Source organism: Simochromis diagramma, unplaced genomic scaffold (assembly GCF_900408965.1).
Source record: "Simochromis diagramma unplaced genomic scaffold, fSimDia1.1 OVJJ01000024.1, whole genome shotgun sequence".
NCBI classification, from domain to species: domain Eukaryota; kingdom Metazoa; phylum Chordata; class Actinopteri; order Cichliformes; family Cichlidae; genus Simochromis; species Simochromis diagramma.
The window spans coordinates 1,704,003-1,731,958 of NW_024387332.1; the positions used below are offsets into that span (position 1 = coordinate 1,704,003).

The following is a 27,956-nucleotide window of genomic DNA, read 5'->3' on the forward strand; positions in this document are numbered from 1 at the left end:
AAATTCAGGTAAATTATATGCTGATAGTAAGGATGGTTTGCTCATTTTAGAATATGAAGGTACAGCTGAGAGCTAAAGCAGCTTAACCACAACTGCACATCTAAAAGTAAGTTACTAACATGCTTTACAGGGAAACAATCGACCGTTTACTTACAAAGAAATGAACAGTATTATTATTAGAATATTATATATTTATGGTACTTTGATTTTAATGAGGAGAGATGGAATATCACCCAAATATTACATAAAAGTTATAAATGGATTTGAATGCCATTGAGATAAATAAGTATTTGATTGCAAAGCAAAACATGACTTAATACTTGAGAAACGCTTAACAGCAGTAAAACATTTCTTGTGCTCGGTCACCAGGTTTGCACCCATCTCAGGAGGGATTCTGGTCCACCCCTCTTTCCAGGAACTCTTTGAATCTTTTAGGTTTCTTGGCTGACCCCCGGCAACTTCATCTTCTTTCCATAGGACTGAGGTCTTTAGCCACTCCATTGTTGCCTTGGTGGTATGCTTTGGGTTCCTGTCATCGTGAAGTGCAGTCCACAACCCATCTTCAGTGTCCTGGACAACACTTGTCTCCACCCACTCTGTGCTACCTGCACTACCTGTCTTCAACTCTTTAGTGTCCTGTCCATTGCTTGGGATGGATGACCCAGGGAAGTGTCCTCTATAATGTTCGGTGCAGTGACACACTGGATTGTAAATCAATCACTATGTGATTCAACTTTTAGCTTTAACTCTACAGTAAACTGTTTTTCATAAACTGTTTAAGGCAGACTTTTTTATAAATTGTCCTCCATTTTTAGAAGATCAAAATTAACAAGACAGACTAAACATAATTTTAAATATAAAAACTCTTTTTAATATGTGGATGACAAAACTTTGCAGTCAATGACTGCCTAAAGCCTCGAACCCATGGTCAGCACCAAATGTTGCTTCCTCCCTTGAGTTGCTCTGCCAGGCCTTTACTGCAGTCGCCCTAAGCTGCTCCTTGTTTGTGGTTCTCTCTGCACTCGGTTTCAGTTTTGCAGCATTTGGCTGAACCTGAGCCTGGAGTTTACCTCTGTACACGTCAGACTTCATCCTTTTACTTATCAGCAGTCACATCATCAATAAACACTGGTGACCTGGTTGCACTGGCAGCATGACGTGCCCATACATGCAACAATGCTGCTGCGTTACACAGATAATGTGGTCTGCTTTGGACCATGAGCCGTTTCACTCCTCCAGATTTTTCTCTTCTCATTGCTCTTCTACAAGTCGACGTTTGTTTCAGTTTGTTTCATCTGTCCAAAGATTTCTTCACTGCAAAGTCTGATCTGACCTTCCTGGTCTTCATCACCGGTTTGTACCTTCCTAAAAATCCTCTGCATTTCCAGTCGTGAAGGTGTCTCTTGATTGTGTAGACTTTGACAGGCATACACTCCTCTGCTAAAGGGTGTTCTCGATTTGGTTAGATGTTTTTTTTTTACCGTAATTCTGTCATCATGTCCTTTAGTTGTCTTTTGTGGTCTTTCAGTCCTTCTTGGCATTGCTGAGCTGGTCACTGTTTTCATTCTTTCTAACAAGCTAAAGTTTTTGCTGTCTCTCTGACAGGTTTATTTGGGTTTTTAAAAATTCTGATATTATGTCTGCTTCATTTGTCATGAGAAACGAGAGGGCAGGCCATCAAACAGCTTGTCACTGAATTGGGGCACTGTGTATGAGCATTCTTGTTATTCTCTAACAGGTTCTGCAAAATATTTGCAAAATGAATTAAATTCAAGCTGAAAGTCTGCACTTTACTCACATGTTGATTATTTGACTTAAAATCCACAGTAGATGTTTACAAAAGCAGAAGAACAAGAATAACGTCTTTGTTCCAAACTTTATTTAGACCTTCACTATTTATCCTTGCATGTTCACCTTTCGCCTCTCCCCGATACTCACACACATCCATTCTGTCTTGCTCGTGCTGACTGTCCTTCCTCTTCTTCCCAGAGCATACCTCCACCGCTCCAGACTCTCTTCCAGCCTCTCCTTAGGCTCATTACAGATCTCAGTGTCATCTTCATATATCCTCCTCCACAGAGACGCCTGCCTGACCTCGTCTGTCAGCCATCCTTCTCTTTCTCTCATTTTCTATATTCATCAGCTCCTCAAACTATTCACTTGTTAGCATATTTCCATCTTCATCATTAATCTAACCTGCTTAATCTCTCTGTCTAGCCAATGATTCCTATTCTCCTTCTTTAGTGTCAGTCTAACATACCTCTCACTATAAGCCTCTGCTTTTGTCACCGTTCTCTTTGTTGTACACCTAGCTTCCCAGTACTCACGTCTACTCATCTCTTTGATTGTCACACTTTTTCTTCCCACCCAGAGCTTTTCAGCTCCTCCCTGAACTCTGTGTAATATTCGTCTTTCTTCAGCTTTCACCATTTAATCCTTTCCCCTGCTTTCATTCACTTTCACTTCTTGAATTGAAAGCCATCCTACAGACTACCAACCAAGCGAGCTCTCCCCTGATACCATCTTGTGGTCTCCTGTCTATTTTAGATTTTATCTTCTGCATAAAAATGTAGTCCACCTGTGTGCAGCCCCCTCCACTCTCATGTTATCCTGTCTCTGCCTCTTCTTAAGGTCAGTGTTCACAGCAACCATTTCCACCCATTTTGTAAAATCCACAACCATCTGTCCCTCTGTATTACTCTCCTTAACACCGTACCTATCCAACACTTCCTCATCGCCTCTGTTCACTTTATCTGATTTCTCCAGAATTCCTGTTTTATCAAACATCCAACCTGCAGGGCACGGATGCTGACATCATTCAACATCACCCTTTCAATTTCCAGCTTCAAACTCGTGATCCTTTCCGACACTCTCTTCACCTCCATAGTACTGTTCACATTTTCTTCCTTCAAGATTACCCCCACTCAGTTTCACTTCTTAACTATACTGTGCTCATTTACTGAGAGTGGCAGAACTGGAACTCCTGCATAAAATGAAAGCTAAGGGAGAACATCCAAGTCTACACAAAAGGGCCCTGTCTGTGTGAGTTCAATACCAGGACCTTCTTACTGTGTGGCAACAATAGCTGCTTAGCGTGAGGACAATGGTCATCAGTGCTGGGTGCCCATGGAGCTTTATATGTAAATGTGAGAGTAGCAATGATTCCTACAGCTAACTCAGAGCAATAAGACAAAAGATAAAGGCCTGCCGTGTGGTATCGTGGAACGTAAGTCTGCATCTCTTTCTTCTCTTGTTTCCCCCCTCACCCCCAAACCAGTGGCAGCAGATAGCTGCCCCTCCCTGAGCCTGGATCTGCCTGAGATTTCTTCCTTTTCTTCCCACCATTGCAAAAAGCCTGCTTATGAGCTCATTTGAGTGTTGTGGGATTTCTCCAGAATACTGTTGTCTTCACCTTACAGTATAAACCACCTTGACATGTCTGTTGTTGTGATTTGGTGCTATACAAATAAACCTGAATGAAATTACACTGAATGTCTTTGGGTGCTGTGAGTGTGTTTGACTGTTTGGCAAAGCTCTTAGCCATGAATAAAAGCACAATGTGAATGTGAGACTGTGTCACTAATGAGAGCTCAACTAGTCACAGATTAATTTACCACCAGAATGTTTAATGTGCTACAGCTACAATATATTTATTGTTGAGGTGTAAGTGGTACCTTTACGGTCTGGTTGTATTTCTGTAATGTTTTGTGCGCTACAGCGTCATAAATGTCCCCTTTGTAAAACACCGTTTTCAGTAATAAAAACGATGCTGATGTGTTTGTGCGAAGTAAAGAATTTACACGATAGTACTGCTTGCTGATACGTGTTACATAGCAGTCTGTTTGTATGTGCACGGCTTTGGCTCGGGCTTTCTACATTTACAATACCAGTTCATGTACCAGGCAGGCTATAACGTTTGCTGTTGCGTTGTTTTTTATTTGCATTTGTCAGAGTTGTCGTTGTGTAATTCGTGTGCCTCCTTAAACAAATGGCGTGGACACCGGGAGGCTTGTTCACAGCCTTTGCGTGTGATACCGATCCAGCAAAAGCATATTTGAAGCTGAGAAATGTGGTACTTCCTGAAATTTCCCATGGCTTGCGAATGTAGCAGTAGCTGCCAGTAGAAGGAGCTCTTCGGTCTTACCTAATCCAAAAGGCAAAACATACACAAACATGGCGTTATCACGAGCGGGCGAGATGCTGTCCTCTCTTCGCTGTTTGTTGTATTTATTAGTCCTCAGCGTGGCAGGAATAAACTCGTCGACTCTTCGTCTTCATCCTGAGCAGCGTTACATGCTGCCGCAAAACAGAGGATTTTTCACAATAGAAGCAAGTGAGGCTTCACTGCACGGAGATGGAGGTGGCTCCGCGGCTCGAGCGCTGCATCTGCCCGCTCGCAGTCGAATCGAAGGCGGGTCGGTCTCCAGCGTCTACCCGCAGCATCGAAGTCGCCGGAGCGCTGGTAAACCGGCGATGCCAAAGGTGTACGGCCAGGTAATATAACGCATTAACTGCGTGATACCGCTCACTTTGACGCGCACATCGAGCTTCACCTCAGCCTGACCTTACTGGTATGGGTGGCGTAAAGAAATTACGCACTGTTGTTTCCGAAGTAGCATCAATTCCTGCACCTTATGCTTGAAGCAGGCTCCTGTTGTGTGGGGGTCGGTTTACCTGATGCCTTTAAACGTCACACCGGCAGTGTAACATTACAATTCACTAAACGTTCATTCAAATGAATGTAATTGGTCAGCGGCAACCTGTCCGCGACACTTTCGACTGTCGCTGAAGAAACGAGACAAAAGTAAGACACTGCGTATGTTCAACGGAGTTCCCGAAACATCTCCTTTGTCGTGCCAGGGAACGGAAGCGTAACAAGACCAGAAAAGTGAATTAGGCAGAGGGTTTGGTATCAGTGTAAGGGGACTGGTGCTAACGCTAGGTGCGAAACAAATGTCCGTGTCTTTACCTGCCGTCTCCGGGGGGTGGGCTGAAGTGAAATCACCAAACGTGGATCCCATACAAAGAGCCCACGGAGGCAGACAGAGCAAGAAATTCCAAATTTTAAGTGGAATTATGCGTGGAGCTCTCCACACCCCAGGTCACTGACCTCAGTTTGGCTAAATGTAAAAGCAAATGTTTTCCTGGTGATTTGCACCTTTGGGCCACTTCCACAGCTGCTGCATTGGTTTGTCCACTTATCTGTGTCCTTGCCCCCCTCGCCCATAGTATTCTTTGCTAAGGAGAAGGTGGAGCCCAGTAATGGTTAACTACAGTGCTCTTAAGTGCTATTATAGCATTGGTATTCATTACAATGCATTGTAATAAATATAATGCTATTGCACTCTTTGTTGTCTTGTGGGATTATACAGTTATTGAGCATGCACAGACAACAGCATGATGAAGGTTGTTTAATGAAACATTACAGCTTCAGGTGTGCCAAGGGAACACAACTGACAGGAAAAAACAGCTCACTTCCACTAAAGAAAAAGGAATTTATCACCGTGGTTCTCTATTTCAAGTATGATGAACTTTGCTGGAAACCTTTTCAAGTCAACTGGCTTTTATTGTCATCTCAACCATGTACAGTGGTACAGTACAGCTTGAGATGATACAGCGTTCCTCTGAGACCGCGGCGCTACATATTACATACAACAGACGAACACAGGACTATGTAAAGTGCAATGTGCAAAAATTGCAAAAAAAACCCAAGACAAGAGCCTGCAATGGAAATGTGCTAAATACTGAGTATTGTGCAAAAAGTAACTTGGCGCCTGAAGGTGTGTGTGTGTGTGTGATCCCAGTCACTGAGTGTTCAGGACTCGGAACACCTGTCGTCCTGCAGTATGATAGTAAACAGGAAAACTTTGGGTTCAGTTCTGAAAGATGAACAACATAACATCATTGTTTAAAGAAAACTTTTTATTATATTCCATATTTTCACCAACCTGCCACATCATTCTTTGTGAGGGGCAGCCAATCAGAACAAAGGGAGGGGAAGAGAGCTAAAACACCTTTGGTCAGACAGTGGATCAACTGAGGGGCTCTGCTAAGGCTCACTATAAGATGCATAAGGATCGTTTTCCAATGAGGCATACAGATAAATGTAAAAGATCCAGAGAATCAAATGGCTGTAAATTTAGGAAACAAGTCAAGTTACTCTTTTGAAAAAGCAGCAGAAAAAAGTTGGAGTGTGAAAACAAATATTGTTTAGTGTTTAATCGGTGGCAAAATGTATATATTGGTTTTCAAGGAACAGACAAAAGTATCTGTGTCTATTTAAAAACCCAACGAATGCTTTGTACGAGAGAAGAGAGGCAAATGGACGCGTCCACGAGTTGTCATCGAGCTGCTGTCTCGTGCTGACTGACACTTCTGGTGATGCCTGCAGTCAAAACACAGCTATAGCTTCCAGAGAGTCACATCGGGATCATGTTTTGTCACTGGTGAACGATAAGGCTGGAGGAGGTTGGCTGGTCGAGTGTTTGCTCCTCAGCTCGCTGTCCCCGTTGGCTTGTAGTGGTTTGACTAAACTTGTTAAGGTCCTCGAGCAGGCGTTGTAATTAGAGGTAATGACTGTCTGAGTTGGGTGCAGTGTGCATACTTGATCGTGAATCTGTTCACCTAATCAGCCTCGACTGTTGGAAGATGAGAATATCACAGGTTTGGATGACGCCATTAATGTGAAGGTCAGATGGAGCTGTGGACAATGGCAGCTTTATGTCAAACCAGAGTTTACGGCAGGAAGTTTCAATGTATTTTCTCTGTGTCCGAATGCAGGAAGCTTCCCTCATTGTGTCAGCCATGACCAAGCTAGAATGGTGAAAGCTTGAAAGCTGTGCTATCATTATTTCCCAGTCTTAGTAAGTCTTCATATCGAAGGACCTTCACTGGGCAAAATTCCTACTAAACTTCTCACACAACCCACCTGCTTCAGCGCTCACATGCTCTCTTGAAACAGTGTGTTGTCCTAGAAGTGCAACACTTCAAACAGCTGCAGTTTGTCTGATTTGATAAAATTGATATTAAATAATTGATAAAAATGCAGAAACACCCAGGAGTTCACGATAGGACTCAAGTTATTAAAAAATAGAAAATGCTAAGATTTTATTAGGCTGCAAATGTGATCAAGGTATTTTTTTTATTATTCATTGATCTGCAGAGTCTCACTTATTTAGTCTTTAGGTTTCTGTTTTTTCATATTTAATAACCTCGAACTAGAGTATATTTGGTTTTAAAACCACTTAAGGGACACTTAAACTATGTAGAATTACACTTTTGTCAAAGTTAAAAAAATGTTGCGTAATTCAGCACCTGAGGCGCTGCAGGTTCACACATCTGGATCTGAGCAGTGTTTTCTGTCTGTCTGTGAACAGCATTAGTCACGTCTCTGTTATTATGATCGATCATAACAGCACTACAGCGTTTTGCATGGTATAAAAGTGTCGTAAAAAATATCATTATGGTAATATTATGATTTTGCCAAAATTAACTTGATCTAACTTTGAGGTTAAATCAACCAACCCTTCTTTCCACTGATGCTCTGTGGGTTGGGCTTTGGCTCAGCCACTCAAGGACTGTCACTCATTGTCCTGAAGCCATTCTATTCTTCTTCTAGCTGTTTGCTTCAGGTCAGGATTAAAAGTAAAGTTAAAGTAAATAAAACTGTACAAACTGCTGTCAGAGAGTTACAGAGTCTGGGGGCCAATGTAGCTCTGTCTCCTATAGTTTTCAACCTCATATGCTGCACAGCCAGCAGGACCCTGATCACATGACATCATGGGTAGGGATGCTAATCGAGAACCGGTTCTTGTAGCGACCCAATTCTCGGTAGTTCAGTTTCTTTGAATTTTTAGTCTGTTTATCGATTTATCCGTTCCACTTGCACTTCACTATACACTACAAGTGATTTCAGTTCATGTACCAGTGAAGGAAAATAGTGGGTCAAGAGCACAGGTATGATGAGAGCACGATGGTGAAGTGCAAACGCTCTGTGCAAGCGTCTGCACAGACGGCATGCTGAGGCTAAGCTAGCCAAGAATCCAGAGTGATGTTAAAGCTGACCCAGCCCTGCAGACTCACCTCCAACTTCAACAGGTACCAAACTGTTTCTACTGGTTTCTAAATTAGAATCACCGTGGTGATGGCTTTGAAGTCTGTTTGTGCTGGTTTCATTCCTGCTTTGTGCTGTAAACTTTGCGTTAATGGCTAAATACTAAATGGCGTTGTTCCTGCTGGTGCAGGGTCCGCTCGTCAGCAAAGGTTTCTCCACTTGGTTCAGTCCAAGGTGTCCTCAGGTGATGCGTTGACGGTCTTAATGTCTTCCTAAATTTTGTCCATCCACTGTTTCTTCGGTCTGCCTTGAGGCCGGCGTCTTTCTGGGTCGGTCCTCATAGCCGTTTTTGCTACAGAGTTCTCATCACTTTGAATCATGTGTCCATACCACCTCAGGCGGGACTCAAGCATCTTTTCCTTGATTGGGGCTACACCTAGTCACTTCCGTATGTCTTAGTTCGTAACACAGTCCCATCTTGTAATTCCCAGGCTCCATCGAGAATGCGCATCTCCATGGTGTTTAGGGCCAGTTCATGTGTGGTCAATGCGGGCAACATGCAGAGTCATACAGGGCTACTGGGCAACCACCGTTTTGTAGATTTTTCCCTTGAGTCGATCTGGCACTCTTCTGTCACAAGGGACACCAGTGACTAGAGCAGGGCGATATGACCAATAATATTTATCATGATATACATTTGAAAATTTGCAATAACGATATAACTAACGATATAACTGACGATATAATTGACACTAGACAAAATACTTTACAACTCCACAACTTTATTAGTGCAAAAAAAACCCCCCAAAAAACAGTACAAATGCAAATTCCTCGCTGACAGTTTGACCAAAAGGCATTTCCAGTGTAAACTGGCCGACATATCCTCAGCATAACCATGTATAATATCCACAAAACTTAAAAAGAGGTTATACACACACAATACGGTAATATTATGTTGAAGAACAGTATGTATCACTCCACGAGGCTCCTGCTATGTGTAGCACATAAAATCGTTTCGAGGTCAGTAAACACAACCAGAATTCATACATAAGGCACACGGGATTATAAGGGGCTCTGTCGATTTTCAGAAAAACCAAATGATTGATTTTAAGTGTGCCGTTTTTTTCCAAAAAACACAGTAATAACAACGGCCCGCTAGCATGCTCTACCAAAAATAGTGCTTTGTTGTGTATCTGACGGACAAACACCAAACCAGTTCCACACCAATTGATCAATCAATCAATCAAGGCTTTATTCGCCACGTGCAAGTTGCCCTGCAGTGAAATAGGACCCCCCCCCCCGACCTTACACACACAACACAGACATCACATGGGGATACAGGTCGGAGATCGGTAGCGTTACAGAAAAACACTGAAATGTACACTACAATGGGAAAGTACAAGAGGAAAAAAAGAGACCTCTACTCATGCTGGGCTCCTGGGAGGACAGCATGAGAAAAGGAAACTAAAAAACTCCTCTGCACAAAAAAGCACATAAATGTCCACAGCACAACATTATGGAACATGTGACAAGCCACGGGGTCGGGTGGGGGGTGAGGAGTAATCCAAAGCAAACACAGCAGCCATCCTGCCCAGCGCTACCATTCCAGCGCGGGCTCAGACCCGCTGTGTTCCCAGGAGGCAACAAGCATCGAAGGCGTTTGGGAAGGGAGGGGGGATGAGTGTGTGCATATCAGTGTATATGTATGTGTGTGTGCGTGTCCAGGGTTCAGCTGAGACAGTGTCCTTCGCTCTGCCAGGCTAATCAGAATCAGAATCAGAATCAGAATCAGAAAGGGGTTTATTGCCAAATGTTGAGCAGGTTTACAACATTAGGAAATTGCTGCGGTGCTTCAGTGCAAACATAGTGTCATAAAGATATAAAAATAAGAATAAGAATTAAAAGTGCTACGTAGAAAGATATGTGCATGAGATATACATGAGATATATACATGAGAATAAGAATTAAGAGTGCTACGTAGAAAGATATATACATTAGTGCAGGTGGTGATCAGTGCCAAACATGGAATGATGCAGTGACACAGCGTAGGGTCATGTGATAGTGGCGGGGACAGTCATATGGTTATTGTTCATGTGTCCAACAGCAGAGGGGAAGAAACTGTTCTTATGGCGAGAGGTTCTGGTGCGAATGGACCGGAGCCTCCTGCCTGAGGGGAGCAGGTCAAACAGACTGTGTCCAGGGTGGGAAGGGTCAGCTGAGATCCGAGCTGCACGCCGCAATGTCCTGGAGGTGTACAGGTCCTGCAGGGATGGGAGTCTGCAGCCAATCACCTTCTCAGCAGAGCGCACAACACGCTGCAGTCTCTGTTTGTCCCTGATAGTGGCTCCAGCGTACCACACGGTGATGGAGGAGGTGAGGATGGACTCGATGATAGCAGTGTAGAACTGCATCATCGTCCGTGTTGGCAGGTTGAATTTCTTCAGCTGCCTCAGGAAGTACATCCTCTGCTGGGCTTTCTTGATGACGGAGGTGATGGTGGGCTCCCACTTCAGGTCCTGGGTGATGGTGGTACCCAGGAAGCGGAATGAGTCCACAGAGGTGATGGGGGTGTCAGTCAGGATGATGGGGGGGAGTGGGGCTGTGTGCTTCCTGAAGTCCACAATAATCTCCACTGTCTTCTGGGCATTCAGCACCAGGTTGTTGTGGCTGCACCAGGACACCAGACGTTCAACCTCCCTCCTGTAGGCAGACTCATCCCCGTCCGAGATGAGCCCAATAACGGTGGTGTCATCTGCAAACTTGATTAGCTTGACAGACTGGTGGGTGGAGGTGCAGCAGTTGGTGTACAGGGAGAAGAGCAGAGGAGAAAGAACACAGCCCTGAGGGGAGCCGGTGCTGATGGTCCGGGAGTCCGAGACATTCTTTCCCAGCCTCACATGCTGCTTCCTGTCCGTCAGGAAGTCAGTGATCCACCGGCAGATGGGATCAGGCACATTCATCTGGGAAAGCTTGCCTCGGAGATGGTCTGGAAGGATGGTGTTGAAGGCAGAGCTGAAGTCCACAAACAGGATCCTGGCGTAGGTTCCTGGGGAGTCCAGATGCTGAAGGATGAAGTGTAGGGCCATGTTGATGGCGTCGTCTACAGACCTGTTGGCTCTATATGCAAACTGTAGGGGATCCAGGAGGGGGGCCGTGAGGGTCTTGAGATGGGAGAGAACTAGGCGCTCAAATGACTTCATGACCACAGATGTCAGAGCCACGGGTAAACAGTCTTCCAGCCAACCCAGGTGGCCTTGCATGGAATGGGAAGGAACAGACTAAACACAGTCATTATCAGGGTGTTGTTGTTCAGCTCCAGCCTTGCGACCGCAGCTGGCACCGAAAGGGTATTCGCATGAAGTGATGGTACTTTTAACCACTGAAGTTGCAGCATTTTTACAAACCAATTCTGGTTCATCCGTTTTATTCAACGATCCGCTTTCGCCCTTCTCATTCTCCATGCTTTTTCCGCCATGTGCATTTGAAAACAAAGGCACTGCACATGCACGTTTTACCCATATTCTATCGCAATATTTCATTTTCTTATCGTTGCCCAACATTATACCGGTATTACCGTGAACGGTATGATATGGCCCAGCCCTACCTGTCGCCATTTTAACCAGGCTGCATTTATTCGTGCTCGGACATCGGAGGGGATATTTTCATCGTAGCTGATAACTGAGCCCAAGTAGCGGAACTCTTCTGTCTTCTTCAACTCTTCGTTGTCAATTATGATGATGCCATCAGTTTGGGGGCCTCCTTCCAGGTATTCGGTCTTTTTTTGTATTGAGCCGCATACCATATTCATCGAGCCGGGTCTTCCAGAATTGAGTCTCTTCTCTGTCTTTGCTGGCGAGGAATACGTCATCAGCAAAGAGGAGAGACCATGGATGAGGTAACTGGAGGTCGGCCGTGATGATATCCATACAAAGGATAAAGAGGAGGGGTGATATAGCTGATCCTTGGTGGACTCCGATGCTAACTGGGAAGGGAGGTGATAGTCCAGTGGTGCATCGGACTGAATTGGTGACGTTGTCATAGAGGAGCTGTATCCATTTGACATGCACCTAAGGGACACCATGCGATCTTAGGGAGTGCCATATGAGGTCATGGGGTACCCTGTCGAAAGCCTTTTCAAGGTCTAGGAAGTCTGTACCGTCTTGTTCTTTTCCCTTTGCTTCTCCAGCAGGAGGCGGGCAGCGTGTATGGCGTCAGTTGTTCCGCATCCCTTTACGAAACCGCATTGGTTGCGGGTGACGTTGACAATTTCCTGAAGACATGCATTGATGACTCTTTCGAATATTTTCACCGTGTGACATAGTAGGAGAATAGGACGATAATTTAAGCATTCGGCTACATCCCCTTTGTTCTTCCATATGGGTATGGTAATACTGGTAATACTGGTTGTCCAGGCCTTCGGGACTTCCCCTGTGCTGAAAGTCTTGTTAAACAATTCTGTCAGGATGGCCATTCCCGGGCGACCGGGAATGGCCATCCAAAGATAAGGGACCCATCAGATGCTGAAATGGCCAAACTGGTCGGGACTGGTCCAGTGTGATTCGTGTACACTCTGGAGCTGGTTTTCCTTGCAGGTCTCTCTGCATTTATTCTTCTCTGACCAGTTTTGCTGTTGCGTCTGCTTCGGTTGGGATATCATCTGGTCCAGTTGCTGCTCCAGTAGGAAGATATGTTTCAATAACTGTTGAAATTGGTCTGAAACTGCTAAGAAGGCTTGAACTTCAGTTTGAATTTAATTTTTCTAAGGGACCACAAGATGAACCACGAATGTTGTGGAGGGCAAAACCAATAAGCTGAACTCAATTTTGCTCAATATTAATTTGATCTCTACATAAAGTGTTACTGGTAAGAACAGATGTTACGATTAGGCAATGAAAGGTATATACTATACTAGGGTATAGTAAAATGCCAACGTTTTATCAGCATTTAATCAAAATGAAGCCTTAAAATTTCAATGACTTTTAACTTTAACAAGCTTTATTGTTATAGCTGTTCTTTAGTCTGTTTTGGGCTTGAACAAGTGCTTTAAAGTCAGCATCACTGTCTGATGTGGAAATTTGAAGCACAGTCGTATTAACAGGAAATGCCAAATCTGCGTAGCGCTCAGAAGCAGAAGACAATGTCATGATCTTGCTTTTCACAAAACTCTTACATTTCGGCTCTCTGTTTATTACTTTGTCCAGGCTGAGCCGTCTAACAGCTGAGGGGTGGCTTCTGTCTCCCAAAGTGTACCAGACTGTGATTAAGTCCTCTGTCCTGATCAAGTGAATTATTATAATTACAACACCAACACCATGGTTAATTTTTAGCACTGACTGACACAGCACCTCCTCATGTATAATACGGTTCAAAAACTCCAATTTTATTTCTCCATTCATTTCAGTCTCTTTATCTTTACGTGGTTGAAAAGTCGAACATTCACCCATCGGTTGTAACACGTGACAGTTTGTCAGGCGTAACCAAGCATGCTGTCATAGTCCCTTTGATTCAGTGCATTTCTGCCATCTCCCTGTAATTTCAAACTCATTGTTATCACATGTGCAAGCTGGGATATGAGTAACTGGGTTTAGTCATGGACTTCACAGGTCTCGTCCAGAGCCAAAAAGAAAAAGTCAAAATAATCTGCTTGGCTTTTAAACAAAGCTCCAGATTTCCTGCAACGTCCTCGATCCGTCTTATGGTTTGCCTGGAGAGGGGCAGAGTCTCAAATGCTTCTTATTTCTCAGGGGATATCAATGCAGCAGAGCTTAACAAAGATAAGGGACCCATCAGATACTGAAATGGCCAAACTGGTCGGGACTGGTCCAGTGTGATTCGTGTACACTCTGGAGCTGGTTTTCCTTGCAGGTTTCTCTGCATTTATTCTTCTCTGACCAGCTTTGCTGTTGCGTCTGCTGAGAATCATTTTTAGCTTGATGCTCCCATCAACAGTCTCGTTTTCAATGCACAGCAATGAGCCAAACTGTTAAAAACACATCTAATATTATCTAATATTACATAATTTTAAGGACTGATATGAGCATGCACTACAACCTGCAATCCACTTCCTGGATGGTTCTGTGCTCAGCTGGATCGTTAGTTTGAATTTCAGGCTGAGAGTAAGGGAAACATCAAACTTACAAACCCCACTGAGGTGCGGTGGGGCTCTCCCACACCCATGTCACATGTCACAGGTTTTTTGTTTTTTAAACATACACTGAGACGTTGACACAGAGAGGAAATAAAACATGTTTTCATAGATTACTGTCTGGTGGTGTGCACGGCTAGTCCATTAGATGATCAGTTGTTGGTGTTCACCTGAGATATTCACCAGTTAAAGTGATTATTCATATTTTCTTAATGTCTGTTGATTGTTATGTATCTGTATGGCAGGATGCAGCAGCCTCTGTCTCAGGAAGTTGTGAAAAAAACTGTGAAGTAAAACAGATGAGAACCACAGTAACCAGTGTTGGTCGGCAGTGCTTTGATGTAGAAAATCAACCTTTCTTTGTAGGCTGCAGCACAGTGCTGGTCCTCATTCAGTGCTGGAAGCTAATCTGCAAAGAAGGCTTCTGCTGCTAGCATTCATGCTAGTCACACTCAGCAAACTAATCTGACCAATGAGCCGCCTGCGTTTCAGTGATAGCACTTGCTTAAAATTCTGATTAATGAACACATAAAAATGACACAGACAATTTTAAACCTCATACATTAAGACTGGACGTTGGACTTGCAGTGTGTATTTTTGTTACCTAGTGTCACACAATAAGACCAGCCCAGGCATGTCTGAGAGCAGGAGCCATGTTTCAGGCTTCAGTGTAGTAAAAATTGAGCTGCTTCTACAGCCTGTGACAAAGCACCAAACATGCAAGAAAACTCTTACCGCTAAAGGGGGAAACGACAACCGCTGAGCCAAAAAACACACTGCTAAAGACAACCAAGCTAGGAAGGAGGCGATGCTAACAGCTGGTGATGTAAGGCTGAAGAGTAAACCAAACATCACTGTAGCATTTGCTATTTACACTCTAAATCACAGGCGGAGCAAATGGTGGATGGAAATTACTGATGCAGTTATGTGGTGGTAAAAGCAGCTGGTTAAAAAGCTCGACAACGTCCCAGGTAGAAAATATTTCTCACTTTTATTATGAGGCAACATTGTGCAGGCTCCTGGGGAATTACAAGAAAAAACTACTTTAGTTATTGTAAAACAGGATTTACCAACACTTCCAGGGAAAACACTGCCTAACTTTAGCTTATGCTGTGTCGCTGCTGTTGCTGCCGGCACCTCGTGGCATCAGTGACAGTGGAAACCAAGGATGGATAATGCTGTTTGTTTTGTTAGCACAAATCAATGCTGCTATCTGCAAGCTGCAGTCACTGCAATTTCTTTCTCTAAGTCATCATAAATATAATTATCACAAATGTCCTTGAAAGTTTTTGATTTTCATTGTGGATTTTAAGGCTACATTTTCCATCTCGAGTTGATTCAGACAAACGTTAATCTGCTGGATCTCACACAGCACAAAAGGAATGTGCTTTGTCAAGCGATTTGTGGGTATTTTGAGCGTAGATGATTCAAAAACAACAATCGGGGACAATAACCACAGTTTTGATCTTTGAGACTTTGCTCTACACGACTGTTCTGTTTAAGAAGTTGGACAGATGTGCACAGAGAGACCAATAAATATGTCACACAACCCAACTGACGGGGCGCTCACTTTCTCACTTTAGACATCCCGTACATTTCAATGCCCCCACACCGCCCATGTCTTCAAACTGCACTAGTGTGTGACAGAAACGTGCATGGTGCATGTGAGCTGCCCGATCAGCAGGAGTTGGTGTTGTGTTTACAGCAGCATCGATCTCTCCACCCTGAAAGCAGTAGACGCGGTCCTCTGAGCAACAGCGCGCCTCTTTACGCTCTGCTCTGATGCTTGTGTGCTGATTCTGGTGCTCAAACCCTCTTTAAAATTCACCACACTGTCTCACTGTGAGCTGTCTGCACGCAGCCCACTGTGTGTGCATCTGCTCCGGTATGAAAACGACTTCATTGGTTTTTATCTGGTCGAGTTTGTAAAGCTGCTGTAAGACGTATCAAGCAGAGCCTTCTCGGTGTGGGCCAACTTGGGCCCATGTCTCAGTAGATCTTTGTAGCATTCATCATTTTCTATCGAGTGGCGGCATACCACACAGTAACAAGGATGTTCAACATTATCATTTGCCTGCCTTTCATTTGCTTTCATGCATTATTTTGGTGTGGAAGTTCTGGAACACCTTGCTTTGTGAGTCTGCAAAGAACTCGGAGGTCTGCAGTCACACTGGGAGGAGAACAGGGGCTCAGTTGTGTCTCGTCCCTGTTGCACTAAACCACCGGCCGGCCTGAGCATGGACACTGGACAGTCAGCTCGAGGTGAGAGCGCAGCGAGACTTCTCTGCCGGCCAGTCCTGCAGAGATGATGTCATTGTTTCAGTCGGGCTTCGTCGACTCTCTTGGCCACGCTGCCACCCCCCAACGCACACACACAGCTGAGCTGAGGAGTGGGGAGGGTGGAGAATGGGCTGAATGCCCGTGCATATCGTTGGTGCAATCCACTCCTTGGTACTACCAGACACTGAGCCGACCGCCTCCATCCTTCCAAAGAAATATGAAAGCACTAGAAGGGTGGGAAGCAAATGTGAGCGTTTAATAGAAATCTTTCATGTTTTTCCTTTCATGGTGGCGAGATACTTGGAGCAGTTAACACTTTGTTTTTGTGTGTGTGATTTCTTAATCCAAATTTTGACTGAAAAGATGAGGTATGTACAAGCACCACAAGAATATCAGTGCCATGCAGACTGCTTTCTGTCATAAAGCCCACTCGCGAGGCCCTGCGGTATTATAATTATATACTTCAGCATCCACTTTATGACAATAACTAACAGAGCGGCGGTCTCGTCCAGCTCCACCATGTTGAAGTGCAGCACTCGACCTCAGTATAGTGGCACAGGATGCTCTCCACTTGTTGTAGCTTCCGGTTAGTGCAGCTCTCTGTCTAGAGCTGCTGTCTCTATCCACGGTTCAAGACTGTGGAGCTGCACTCTGTCTAACAGTGGACGAGAGTCTTCTCCATCAGAGTCTTGATCGTCTGTCCAGGAGAAGCTCAGAATGTTCAGCTGCTGCTGAGCGTTTATGAGGAACAATGTTGATGATATCTTTTGTAGGACGGAAAAAAAAAAAAGCTGAAGTGAGTAACTGAACCTGATCTCCGTGTGAACCGCTTGTGTCTGATGGTGCTGTTCTGAGTACATTCCAGCTCCTGGAGCTTTTGTCAGGAATGTTGAAGATGGATTTCTTGGTGTAGGGTTGCAGAGTTATGTTCATGTATGAACATGGGTAAAACTGCACAGCGGCATTCAAACAGGCAAAGGGATCAAGTTGAGCTGTGTCCTGTAGTCAGATGTTGGGTGGTAGAGCGCAGTCTATGCACGTGTCTGCATTTACCCAGGGAGCAGTCTTTACACTGGGTTACCTCTTTGTCTGGATCTTGTTTGATTTGAATGTTAATGTTTCACTCGGTGCTAATCCTGCTCTGCTGATGTGTGTGTGGCCTGCTCCCAGTGACTCATGCATAAGCCTGGTTTGCTGTATTTCACCTCAGCCTGTATGAGGCTGACACATCTCATACAAAACACCAAACACTGCAACAGCATGTGCCACATGAACCATTTCTCCACCTGGATGATGTGATAAATAGACTGGTTTTTATATATAGTACACAATAGGGCAGGGCAATATGGACAAAACTATTTATCCCAATATATATTTGAAAATTTGCGATATAACTGACGCGAGACAAAAACAAAATACTTTATAACTCCACAACTTTATTAGTGCAAAAACCCATCAATTCTTTTTCACTTAAACAAGCAGCTGTTTTTTATGTACATTAAAGTTTTATAAAAATGTAACAGTGCAAATGCAAATTCATTGCTGACAGTTTAACCAAAAGGGATTTCCAACGGAAATGGGCCGACATATCCTGAGCATAACCATGTATAATATCCACACAAGTTAAAAAGAGCTGCTTTGCAACATCAAACTGCAGTGTGCCAAATAAAAAAGTCAAATACGTATTTTTCGGACCATAAGGCGCATGAAGCGAAACCAAACAGTCAGATAAGTCAAACTTTTCTCAACTCATCCTTCTTGCTTCCTCCACTTCTGCACCGTTGATTCATTAATGCTGAAATCTCTCACAGCTGCTCTATTACCATGTTCTACTGCGTGACTGCGAGCATGTCTCTTAACAGGAGCCATTTTGGGCTCCTTATACACATAATATGGTAATATTACATTGAAGCACACTACGTATCACTCCGCGAGGCTCCTGACTCCGGTAGCTGTAATGCTCCGACAGTCCATCAAGCGGTGCGGCTTCGTAGCTTAGCAAAGTCACACCGCTTTAGCTTACATTCACCCATTCGAAGAACCACTTTCTTCTACGCTGTTTCTAAGTGTTCCTGTCTAACATTCACACGCATTCATACTCCGATGGATGCATCAGAGAGCATCATAGATAGGATATTTGGCTTGCAGGCTGGGATCGAACCACCAGTAGGTGACCTGCTCTACCACCGGAGCTATAGCCACCCCGGCTTTCTTCTTTTCAGAAGATCTCTGAGCAGAGCAAGGGCTACTGTGAGAAGCTGCATTTCAAGCAGGTGACGTTGGAGTCTGACTGCTTTAGAGGCGATTTGCCAGACAGATTGACGACTGTCACAGTCGCATCCTAACTCACCGTCTGCAGGGAAAGTCTTGCTTGGTTCCTCAAGTTTTGACACAAACAGACTAGCACACGTTTTTAAAGCGAATCCAATTAAAAGGTGTTGTATTAGACACAAAGGACTGATTGTGTTTCCAGATGATCCAAAAATTCAGTGTGTAGGCTGAGTCACGTTTACTGAAGATTCAGGGTTGGGCCTGCTATAATTGCTATATAATTGCTATAACAGTGATCAGACAAGAGACAAGAGGATGCAAAGGGGTCTGCATGGGATCCTACAGCCATGTTGGTGTAATTAACTGGGAATGTTTTTTATTAGTGAAGAAATCTTCCACAACTACCAGCTGCTGAAGAACACGAAGGTTTCTCTTCAGTGTTTTCACAAACCTTCAGCTGCACACAGGATGATCTAATTTCAGTTTATTGTGCTTTCAGCCACAAATGTCTCATCTGTATTCAAACATCCATCAGTTCACGTTTATAGAAATCCTCATGGCAGCAAAAAGAATAATGTGATCGGTTTAAATATATATATCCTGAGCATAACCATGTATAATATCCACACAAGTTAAAAAGAGGTGCTTTGCAACATTAAACTGCAGTGTGTCAAATAAAAAAGTCAAATACGTGTTTTTCGGAGCCTAAGGTGCACGGGATTATAAGACACATTAAGCAAAACAAAGCAGTCAGATAAATCAAACTTTACTCAACTCATTCTTCTTGCTTCCTCCACTTCTGTACCATTGATTCATTAATGCTGTATTCTATCACAGCTGCTCTATTCCCATGTTGTTGCAGTATATTAATGACTAACCTTGTGTTGTGGATGGATTATCTCAGTTGTTCTCCTGACTGAAGTTTGGTCCTTTTACAGCATCCTGCCATGCGATTGCATTTGTCTCTAACTATCAGGAACCTTAACGTTAACTTTTATAAGTGGAAAAGTGTTAGTGTTCGTCCTCCAGCTTCACTGTTTATGTTATGCTAACATAGCTGTGTCGCTAGCACGTCACGTAGCACGTCATTATATACCAGCTAGCCCAACTTCAGTAACCCTACAAACGTCACTGCTGTTTAGTCTTCTGTCTTCATTTATGTTGGAAGTGATAGCAGAGCCGTACGTTTTAAAATTTTCAGAAATCTCTCAGTCAGAACATGCTATATCATGCTTAGGTAACTAGCGAAACTAGCGCGCTAACTTCCAGTAACTTCCTGCTAACTTCTAACTCCGTGAAATGTAATAAATTCTGTTTTCATGGATGCCTGGATGTTAAAATTAATTGTTACACCTGGTAAAGCAGCAAAGCTGATGATTTTATTAAAGATGAAAGAATTTAGACAGCTTTTAACTCTCAGTGATGCTGCAGTGTTCGTTTGACTTTGGGACATGAAGCAGACGGAGTTTTGGACCCAGATTACTCCCAGATTTACGAGCATCTTAGTCCGACAAATAATAATAATGATAATAAAAATATTGGATTGCATTTATATAGCGCTTTTCGGGACCCCTCAAAGCGCTTTACAATACCACTATTCATTCACTCTCAAATTCACACTGGTGAAGGCAGCTAGAGTTGTAGAGCTGATGGCCACAGCTGCCCTGGGGTAGACTGACATACAATACAGCAATAACAACGGCCCGCTTGCATGTTCTACAAAAAAAAGTGCTTTGTTGTGTATCTGACGGACAAACACCAAACCAGTTCCACATCACTGAAGTTGCAGCGTTTTTACAAACCAGTTCTGGTTCATTTCTTTCACTCAACGATCCGCCTTTCTCATTCTCTGTTGCCGCCATGCTTTTTGGCCTTGTGCGTATGAAAACAAAGGCACTGCACATGCGCGTTTTACTCATATTCTGTTGCGATATTTTATTTTCTTATTGTTGCCTAACATTGTACCGGTATTACAATGAATGATATGATATGGCCCAGCCCTACCGTGGAGCAATGACAGGAGGAGACTGGCCTAAAGGACAAAGTACATTTTTCCATCTTGCTGGCTGTGTGTGTTGTGTATGATGAAATGGCAGCAGGAGTGTGCTATGAAAGTCGGTGTGATGCTCCGGGCAATGTTCTGCTGCGTTCATGTGAACGTTCGACATGTAACCGGGACTCGTAGTAAGTGTACTCCCTGATGGCCTCATTCAGCGGCGTGATGTGTGGCACACTGAATCAGGCAGGAGTGTTTGGAGGAACATGACAGGAACAGGCCTCCTAATTCCCAGATTTCAGTGTGTTTAAGCACATTGAAAAACAGCTGCTGACACAAGTTTCAGTAACAGTGGCACATTTTTCTGTCTGCTGCCAGTACAGGTGTGTCAGGATACAGTGCTGCTTGTTTCCCTGCACTAATGACAGCACTCTGAAGCCAGGCGGTCTGTTGAACCACTGTTTATGTATATATGTGTGGATAATGTAAAGAATGAATTTCAGCAGCAGCTGCAGTAAATCCAGGTTGTTCAGAGTATTGTGGAATATGAGGAAAACGAAGTTGAAGCCTTATGGGTGTCTGTGAGTGTTGTCACTTGAGTTGGATGATTTTGGGGCCTTATTTTAAAAAGTGACTGAGCTCAACAGACCTCTGGAGCATGCTCATCATCTCTGCTAACCCACCCAAATCCTTGACATAACTGTGTGCAGGCAAATTGAATTGTTGGTAATGTAGGCATGAGTAAGAAGTGGTTCTGGAATAACTGAAGATGCATCTGGTTCTGCTTATTAAACACAGCTCTGGTAATAGTAGCACAGTCTGATTCAAACGCTGGTTTGCAGTGTGAGTAAAGCGTTGCAGTGCTGATGTTAACCTGGTGCTTCATGCTGCAGGGTGAGTGACGGAGCCGCTCCGGTCTGTTAGCTCTCAGGGTTTCACCTTGGAGCGCTGGAGCTTGATGAGCAGCGAGAGCTCGTTCCCTTCTGCACGTTACGATGATTTGGTTTGCTGGTTTTACTGGATCCTGTTTCACAGAATGTGGAGGGTTAAATATGGAAAACATCACGCATTGTCTGCGAAACACTGAGACGAGGAGCGCTGCAGTACAGTTCCCCTGATGGCTGCTTGCGACGCCCTCTCCTCTTCATCCCACAAAAAGTGGCTACATAACTGTCAGAAAGATTGATGGACGTGAGCATTTAAGGAGCTCCACGCTTCAGGACTGCCGGCCGTGTTGCAATGAGGAAGAAAAAACAGGACAGGCAGTGAGTCGTGACATTTCACTGACCTTAGGGCGGCTTCATCAGTGTCCTAAATAACAACACAAAGATGGGATGTCTCTCTTCTGCTGTTACTAAGCTACAGCTTGCCCCCTTGTCAAAACTCTGAAGCAGTGCTGACGGTGTTTTTGTTTCCTGGACAGATACGAACTGGAACTGAGCAGGAGACTTACCATCAGCTGTTTCTGCACAATGTTCTGTAGGACAACAACATGACACAGACTATTCCTATGAAATATTACTGCTTTCTTTAAAAGGACAAAATCCTACAATTAAAAAAAATGTTAAAACTTAAGTCCACGTAACCATGGTAACAGCAAGTGCTATTGAGTATGACAAACATCCAGTGAAGCTGTGGCGGTGGGTGGGGTAAAAGGTGGGTACTGAATATAAATCCTCTTCATTAGTGTTGCAGAAAGCTGGGGGAGTAAATCTGTGCGCCCCCACAGTCAGCAGAGCTACAGAGTGACCTGCAACAGTTATGACGACTCTTACCGCTAACCCCGAAAACTGACATGGGTCAGATTAGAAGCCAGGCTTTTATTTTGTGTAACCGTGGGAAACGGAGCTGCCCAATTAGCAACGTTCTTGTTGTGTAAAAAGTGCTTACGTGTCAGCACTGAAGCCATAAGAGTTTTTAAAGCTTGCATGAAGTTCTCTCGAGACTGCAGCCCGCTCACGTGTAATCAGCCGGCTGGCAGCTCCACAACATTTTTGTAGCCTGGTGTAAATTGTTGGACTTCCTGTCGCAGAGTCAGATCAACGGCGATCTCCACCGACTCAGCTGGAGGTAAACAGTGCGGCTGTACATGCGGTGAAATGGCAGTGGGGGGCTCTGTGGAGGGATTGGCGTGTCTTAAAAAGCACTATAAAACATTTTACTGTGAGTTTCTGGGAACCCTCAAATATGCCTGTTGAAGCCCTGATCTATCAGCGACAGGAAACGTGCGTGATGGGTCGCGTTACGGTCAGCTGAGCCTGAACCACAAAGCCTGATCTCTGCAGGGGTTCACCACCACTTCATGGAGCTTGGAACAAATATGCTGTGTTGCTGGGAGTTAGGGCTGCCACGATTAGTCGACTCGTCACGATTATGTCGACTATCAAAATCATCACGACTGATTTAATAGTCGACGCGTCGTTTGAAGCTTTGTAAGATCCCAAAAGACGCAGGAATAAGTAGCAGGATTTAAGAGTGTAATAACGGACTGAAACAGAAGATGGCAGCACTGCATGTACAAGGATGCCAGCTGCCGTTAAACCCCGAAGAAGAAGAAGTAGCTGTGTCCCAGAATTCATAGCGCGGCCCTGCTCAGTTTCCAACAATGGCGGTAGCTAGTTAGTTTTAATATTACTCTTATTATTCTTTCTGGGTCACAAAATAAATGTTTAACATATTTTCATGGAGAATGTAGCTGTGTAAACCTCAAATATCTGCTCAGTTTATCAAGACACCACATATTTTCAAAAGCGCTCCGACGTTTTCGGAGACGTCTGTTACCCACTAGCTCGATAGCTAGCCGGGGGCTAGGCTCACTAGAGCCGTGAGAACACCGGACTCCTGGCAAATCGTTTTCAAACCCACCGCCGTCTTTCGCTACTCAGGTTAAACATGATATATAAGTCACTTAGATAACTTAAAAATGTTATTGTTTGGCTTTTTTTAGTATTTTATTTGTTCCTGAGTAAATCGGTTTGGCTGAGATTAAAGTTATAGTTTTTACACAGCTGAATAAACGTCAAGCAGACAGCTGATTATCAGAAGTGTGAGATGCTTGAGAATTTACTCCGGTGTCCTGTTATATTTTAGATAGCAAGGAGTTTATTAAACTTCACCGAAACAATCTGCAAATTTCATTAAAATTTAATAAACTATCATCTTGTCTTTATTGTTAGTTAGCACAAACCTTAAACACTTCAAGCTGTAAGCTAATGATAGTTATATAAGAGCAGATGCTACTGGTGCAATAAGCTGTAGTTTTACGTCCAATGGATCTGATTAGTCGACTAATCACAAAAATAATCGGTGACTAGTCGACTATCAAAATAATCGTTTGTGGCAGCCCTAGTGGGAGTGTATACGGTACACGTTGTTGTCGTTGTGGTGGGTGCGACATGTGCAGTGGAGCTGCACAGCAGTAATCACCCATGGCGGGACCACCCGTACTGCTGACGGTCTTCCTGCAATTTGCTGCAACCTGACAGATAATATTTATCTCTGGACTCATCGCTGCTCTCTGGATTCATGTGTCCGTCCCGAGAGCCCCTTCACCCCCTCACAGGGACCAGCGATGCCAAAAATACAGAGATTTATCGCTGCAACACCTCGGCTCCAGACACGGCCCGGACTTTTACCTGAGGGAGGCACGCTGAAGAAGACGGAGAGGAGGAGGAGATGACTAAAGCGGGTCTCAGTGAAGTTGACTGTGTCGCAGCGCCTCATAGTTGTCCCTTTGTTGGACCTTACATCAGGAAAAGGTTAAATTTGTGTCTTGCTGGCGACAGACAGTCTAGCCCTCCAGGACATCTGTTCTGCTGTTTTCTGGTTAAATTATGCTAAAGAACAAATCTATCCTCGTACATCCTGCCTTTCGAGGCCGCCCCCTTAACTGCACAGCGAGCCTTGTTGCTGCATCACTCTATAGATTTTTTAGACCGCTGTAGGTGGAGATATTAGCATCGCTGCATTTGGCAGAATGCCGTCGAACACTGGCACAAACGTGTGAATATTAACAGCACGTGAGGCGTGGCAGTGCGGGCTGCACTGCCAGCAGTCGCTCTTTACTGCTGAAAAGTCTCAGGCTGAATATCTCATTAGGCCCGAGTCCCTCGTGCAGTCATAATTTTACCTTTTTGGCATCGTCGTCCTCACCGTTGTTGCGGCGGTGGCAGCAGACTGGGTGGAGGGTTGTGTCTGATCACAGCTGACAACGATACTTGTTGTTGGCTCCTCACTGAGAACTGCTAGAAAAATGCAGGGAAAGGCCTTTGAAGCAAAAAGGAGCCCTTCAGGCAGCCGGGCCCTTCTTAACATCATCAATAAAAGATGAGAAGAGGAAAGCAGAGAGAGCCAGCGACAAAGAAAGAGATGTTTTTTTTTATCATTGATCCAGGCGCCACGTGAGGTGCACCGAAGGAGATGGAGTTTGTGTTAAAGCAAGTTATTGGTCGGTCCTGTGCAGACGCACTGCTGGAGCACGATCAGCCAGATGTTTACGGAGTAAAAGAAAAGCGTGCTTTGCTCTGTGCTGCAGCTCCGTCCTCTGTGCCACGCTGCCGCAGCGTCTTCCAAGAAACCGTTCAGACACGCCGTCTCGCTGGGTGTCCTTTCAGCACCACGAACAGGCCCTCTGCACTTGATTTTAAACGTGCTTCCACATACACCGTCCTGCTTTCCACAGATTGTGATGGATGGTTGTGCTCAAGCCCAAAGCGCCTTACTTTGAGATCCACGGACAGAGAGGATGAAAAATCACGAGTAGCTTCACTGTCCTGACACTGACTCGCAGAGCAGAACTTCAGGCGTGTCCTGAAGGTTGTGACGTGCACCTCTGGACTGACTGTCCTTAGGACGGTGGTCCTGCACCTGTGTGACCACAGACAAAATCTTTGTCCCTTCTTCAAACACGGTGGCAGCAGACACGACGACAGACCGTCGTCCTGCTACAACGTTATTAAAAGAAACAATTGCAAAAACCTCCCAAAACACCCAGTGGAAGCTAGACTGGTTGAACTGGTGGAATCTGAATCTGCTTTGTGGTTGCGTGTTGCTACGGGGCGAGGCTTCCACGCTGTTGCTTCTCTTGTGTCCTTTCTTCTGCAGCTGCAGTTTGCTGCTGTCAGTTGAAATGATGAGAACATTGGTGTGCAGCTGGTGTGCTGATGATGACTGCTAGAGATGCAGATCCATGTCAGGAGTGGCCAAAATACATTTTTGGAAACTGACTCTTTGTTAAATACAAATAAATACATATAAACAACTCCAGTGTGTTACAAACGGAGACTCCCGTTAAATGACACATGGGCCAGTTTTTCCCATGAAATATTGACTTGTGCTACTTTGATGTTGTTGCTAAATAAATCATTCAGATTGTGCACAGCGTATCTGGATTCACAGATTAAATGTGATTTGTCTCATTTTTGGAAATGTTCTGACAGACGCGGGCTCAACAGCCTGGGGTTATCTCAGGTCACGGCCTGGTTTGTTTGAATTCCTTACCGAGTTGTCATAAAACTGGGAAGCGGCTTCAGATCTGTGAGCTCCGTTGATCCTTATCTTTTTGCATCGTTTGACAGTCCGGCCGCCGAAGACAGAAAGTCTGTGTGAGGAGTCAGAGACGTGAGTTTGTGCCTGGCTTTGATTCAGCGCCTCAGATTCAAACCATATGCTGGCCTGAAGAAATGTCTGCATCCATCTTTGTGACTGTCAGCAGATCAGGATACTGTGTTAAACTCACCCGTCTCCTCGAGTGTCACGTGTCCACAGGGATAAAAACAATGGTGTTCTCACCAGCCTGTGCAAATGGGTACCCTAAAGTATGACTACAGCTGTCCCGAGCCTTTATGGGGCCTTAAGCAGCGGTGTTACGATCTACTTGCAAACAGTCACAACGTGCATGAATGTGGCCCCCGCGCTGACACAGGCTGTGGTTAAACTGGTCTGTTAACATGTTTATCTCAATAATTCATTTAGGTTTGTATAGTTACAGCTGATCGCTTTAACACAGGGACAGAAGTGAGTGGTGAGTACTTTCAGGTGTTTTCAGGGGCCTCACTGCTGGTGCAGTTAGCTGTTAGCTTGGGTCAGCTCTGTGCATAGCGCCACTTCACAACAACAGCTGTCTCCTTATATACTGTGAGGTAAACCCTCTACAGTGTCAGAGAGTGGGCCAAACAGGCCACGCCCTGTGAGCAGCAGTGGTGATGGTGGGGAGGATGAACTCTGCTGTGACCGGGTGAGGGGAAAGCTTTTGAAACGATGGCCACTTTTCAATTTCCTCATTTCAGGTTTTTGCATATTTGTCACATTTTTTTGTTTCTAATATTCAAAGAAATTTTAATATCAGACAAAGAGAACTTCAGTAAATTTTTAAATGATTATTTTACTTATTAAAGAGAAAAAACCGACCTTCAGTCCCGTCACAGCTCTGTGTCCGTGTCATCGCTGGATATTTCAGCCCATTTAAATTTCAGATTGGAAAGGTTTCCTTGCACCTTATGTTCACTTTTTTTTCTGCAGGCCAACCTGAATGACTCTCACAACCAGATGGTCGTCCACTGGGCAGGAGAGAAGAGTAATGTCATTGTAGCCTTGGCTCGAGACAGTGCAGGAACCACTGGGTCCAAAACCAGCTCGGTGAGTACGCCTGAAAACATCCATGCATGTAACATGTAGGGTAGGAAACCTGGGAATACTAAAACCAGAAGGCCCAGGATTATTTCCAGTAGGCTCATACAGTGTTCAGGTTAGTCTCAGGCCTGGTTTTCCAGTTAAATCCCAGTCTGTAAACTGTCTGTGTAAATTAGCAGCGTGGCAGAAGGTTTGTGTTCACACTTGTTTAACATGTTTCTCATGATGGTACAAGTGTTGAGCTACACATTAATCGTTCCCATCTGCTACCTCAACACACACACACACACACACACACACACACACACACACACACACACACACACACACACACACACACACACACAGAGAAAAGAAACTGAAAGCCTCAAACACAGTCATTAAACAGCACGCCGCTTCTGTTTCCACTTCCTGGGATGACTGAGCACTTTCAGACGGAGAGCTGAGGGGAATACTGCTTTTCCTTCGATTGTGAAGTTTGTTTTGTCTCATTATGGGATGGATGTTGTTCTGTATTCCTCAGAAAGATTTATCTCATCATGCCAGTCCTTAACAGTGACCATGTTGGGCAGAACCATCAA

General features: G+C 44.4%; 1 protein-coding gene across 2 annotated transcripts in view; it reads left to right on the forward strand.

Annotated features, from left to right (window-relative positions):
• The first annotated feature begins 4,140 nt into the window (after positions 1 to 4,140).
• The window catches only part of sorl1 (sortilin-related receptor, L(DLR class) A repeats containing), an 86,522-nt gene continuing 62,706 nt past the window's right edge, over positions 4,141 to 27,956 (forward strand). For both annotated transcript variants that reach the window (XM_040006461.1, XM_040006463.1), the window contains exons 1-2: positions 4,141 to 4,494; positions 27,265 to 27,381. In XM_040006461.1, the coding sequence (XP_039862395.1) occupies positions 4,174 to 4,494; positions 27,265 to 27,381 (438 nt within the window). In that variant the 5' untranslated portion in view covers positions 4,141 to 4,173. The remainder of the gene's footprint in view (positions 4,495 to 27,264; positions 27,382 to 27,956) is intronic.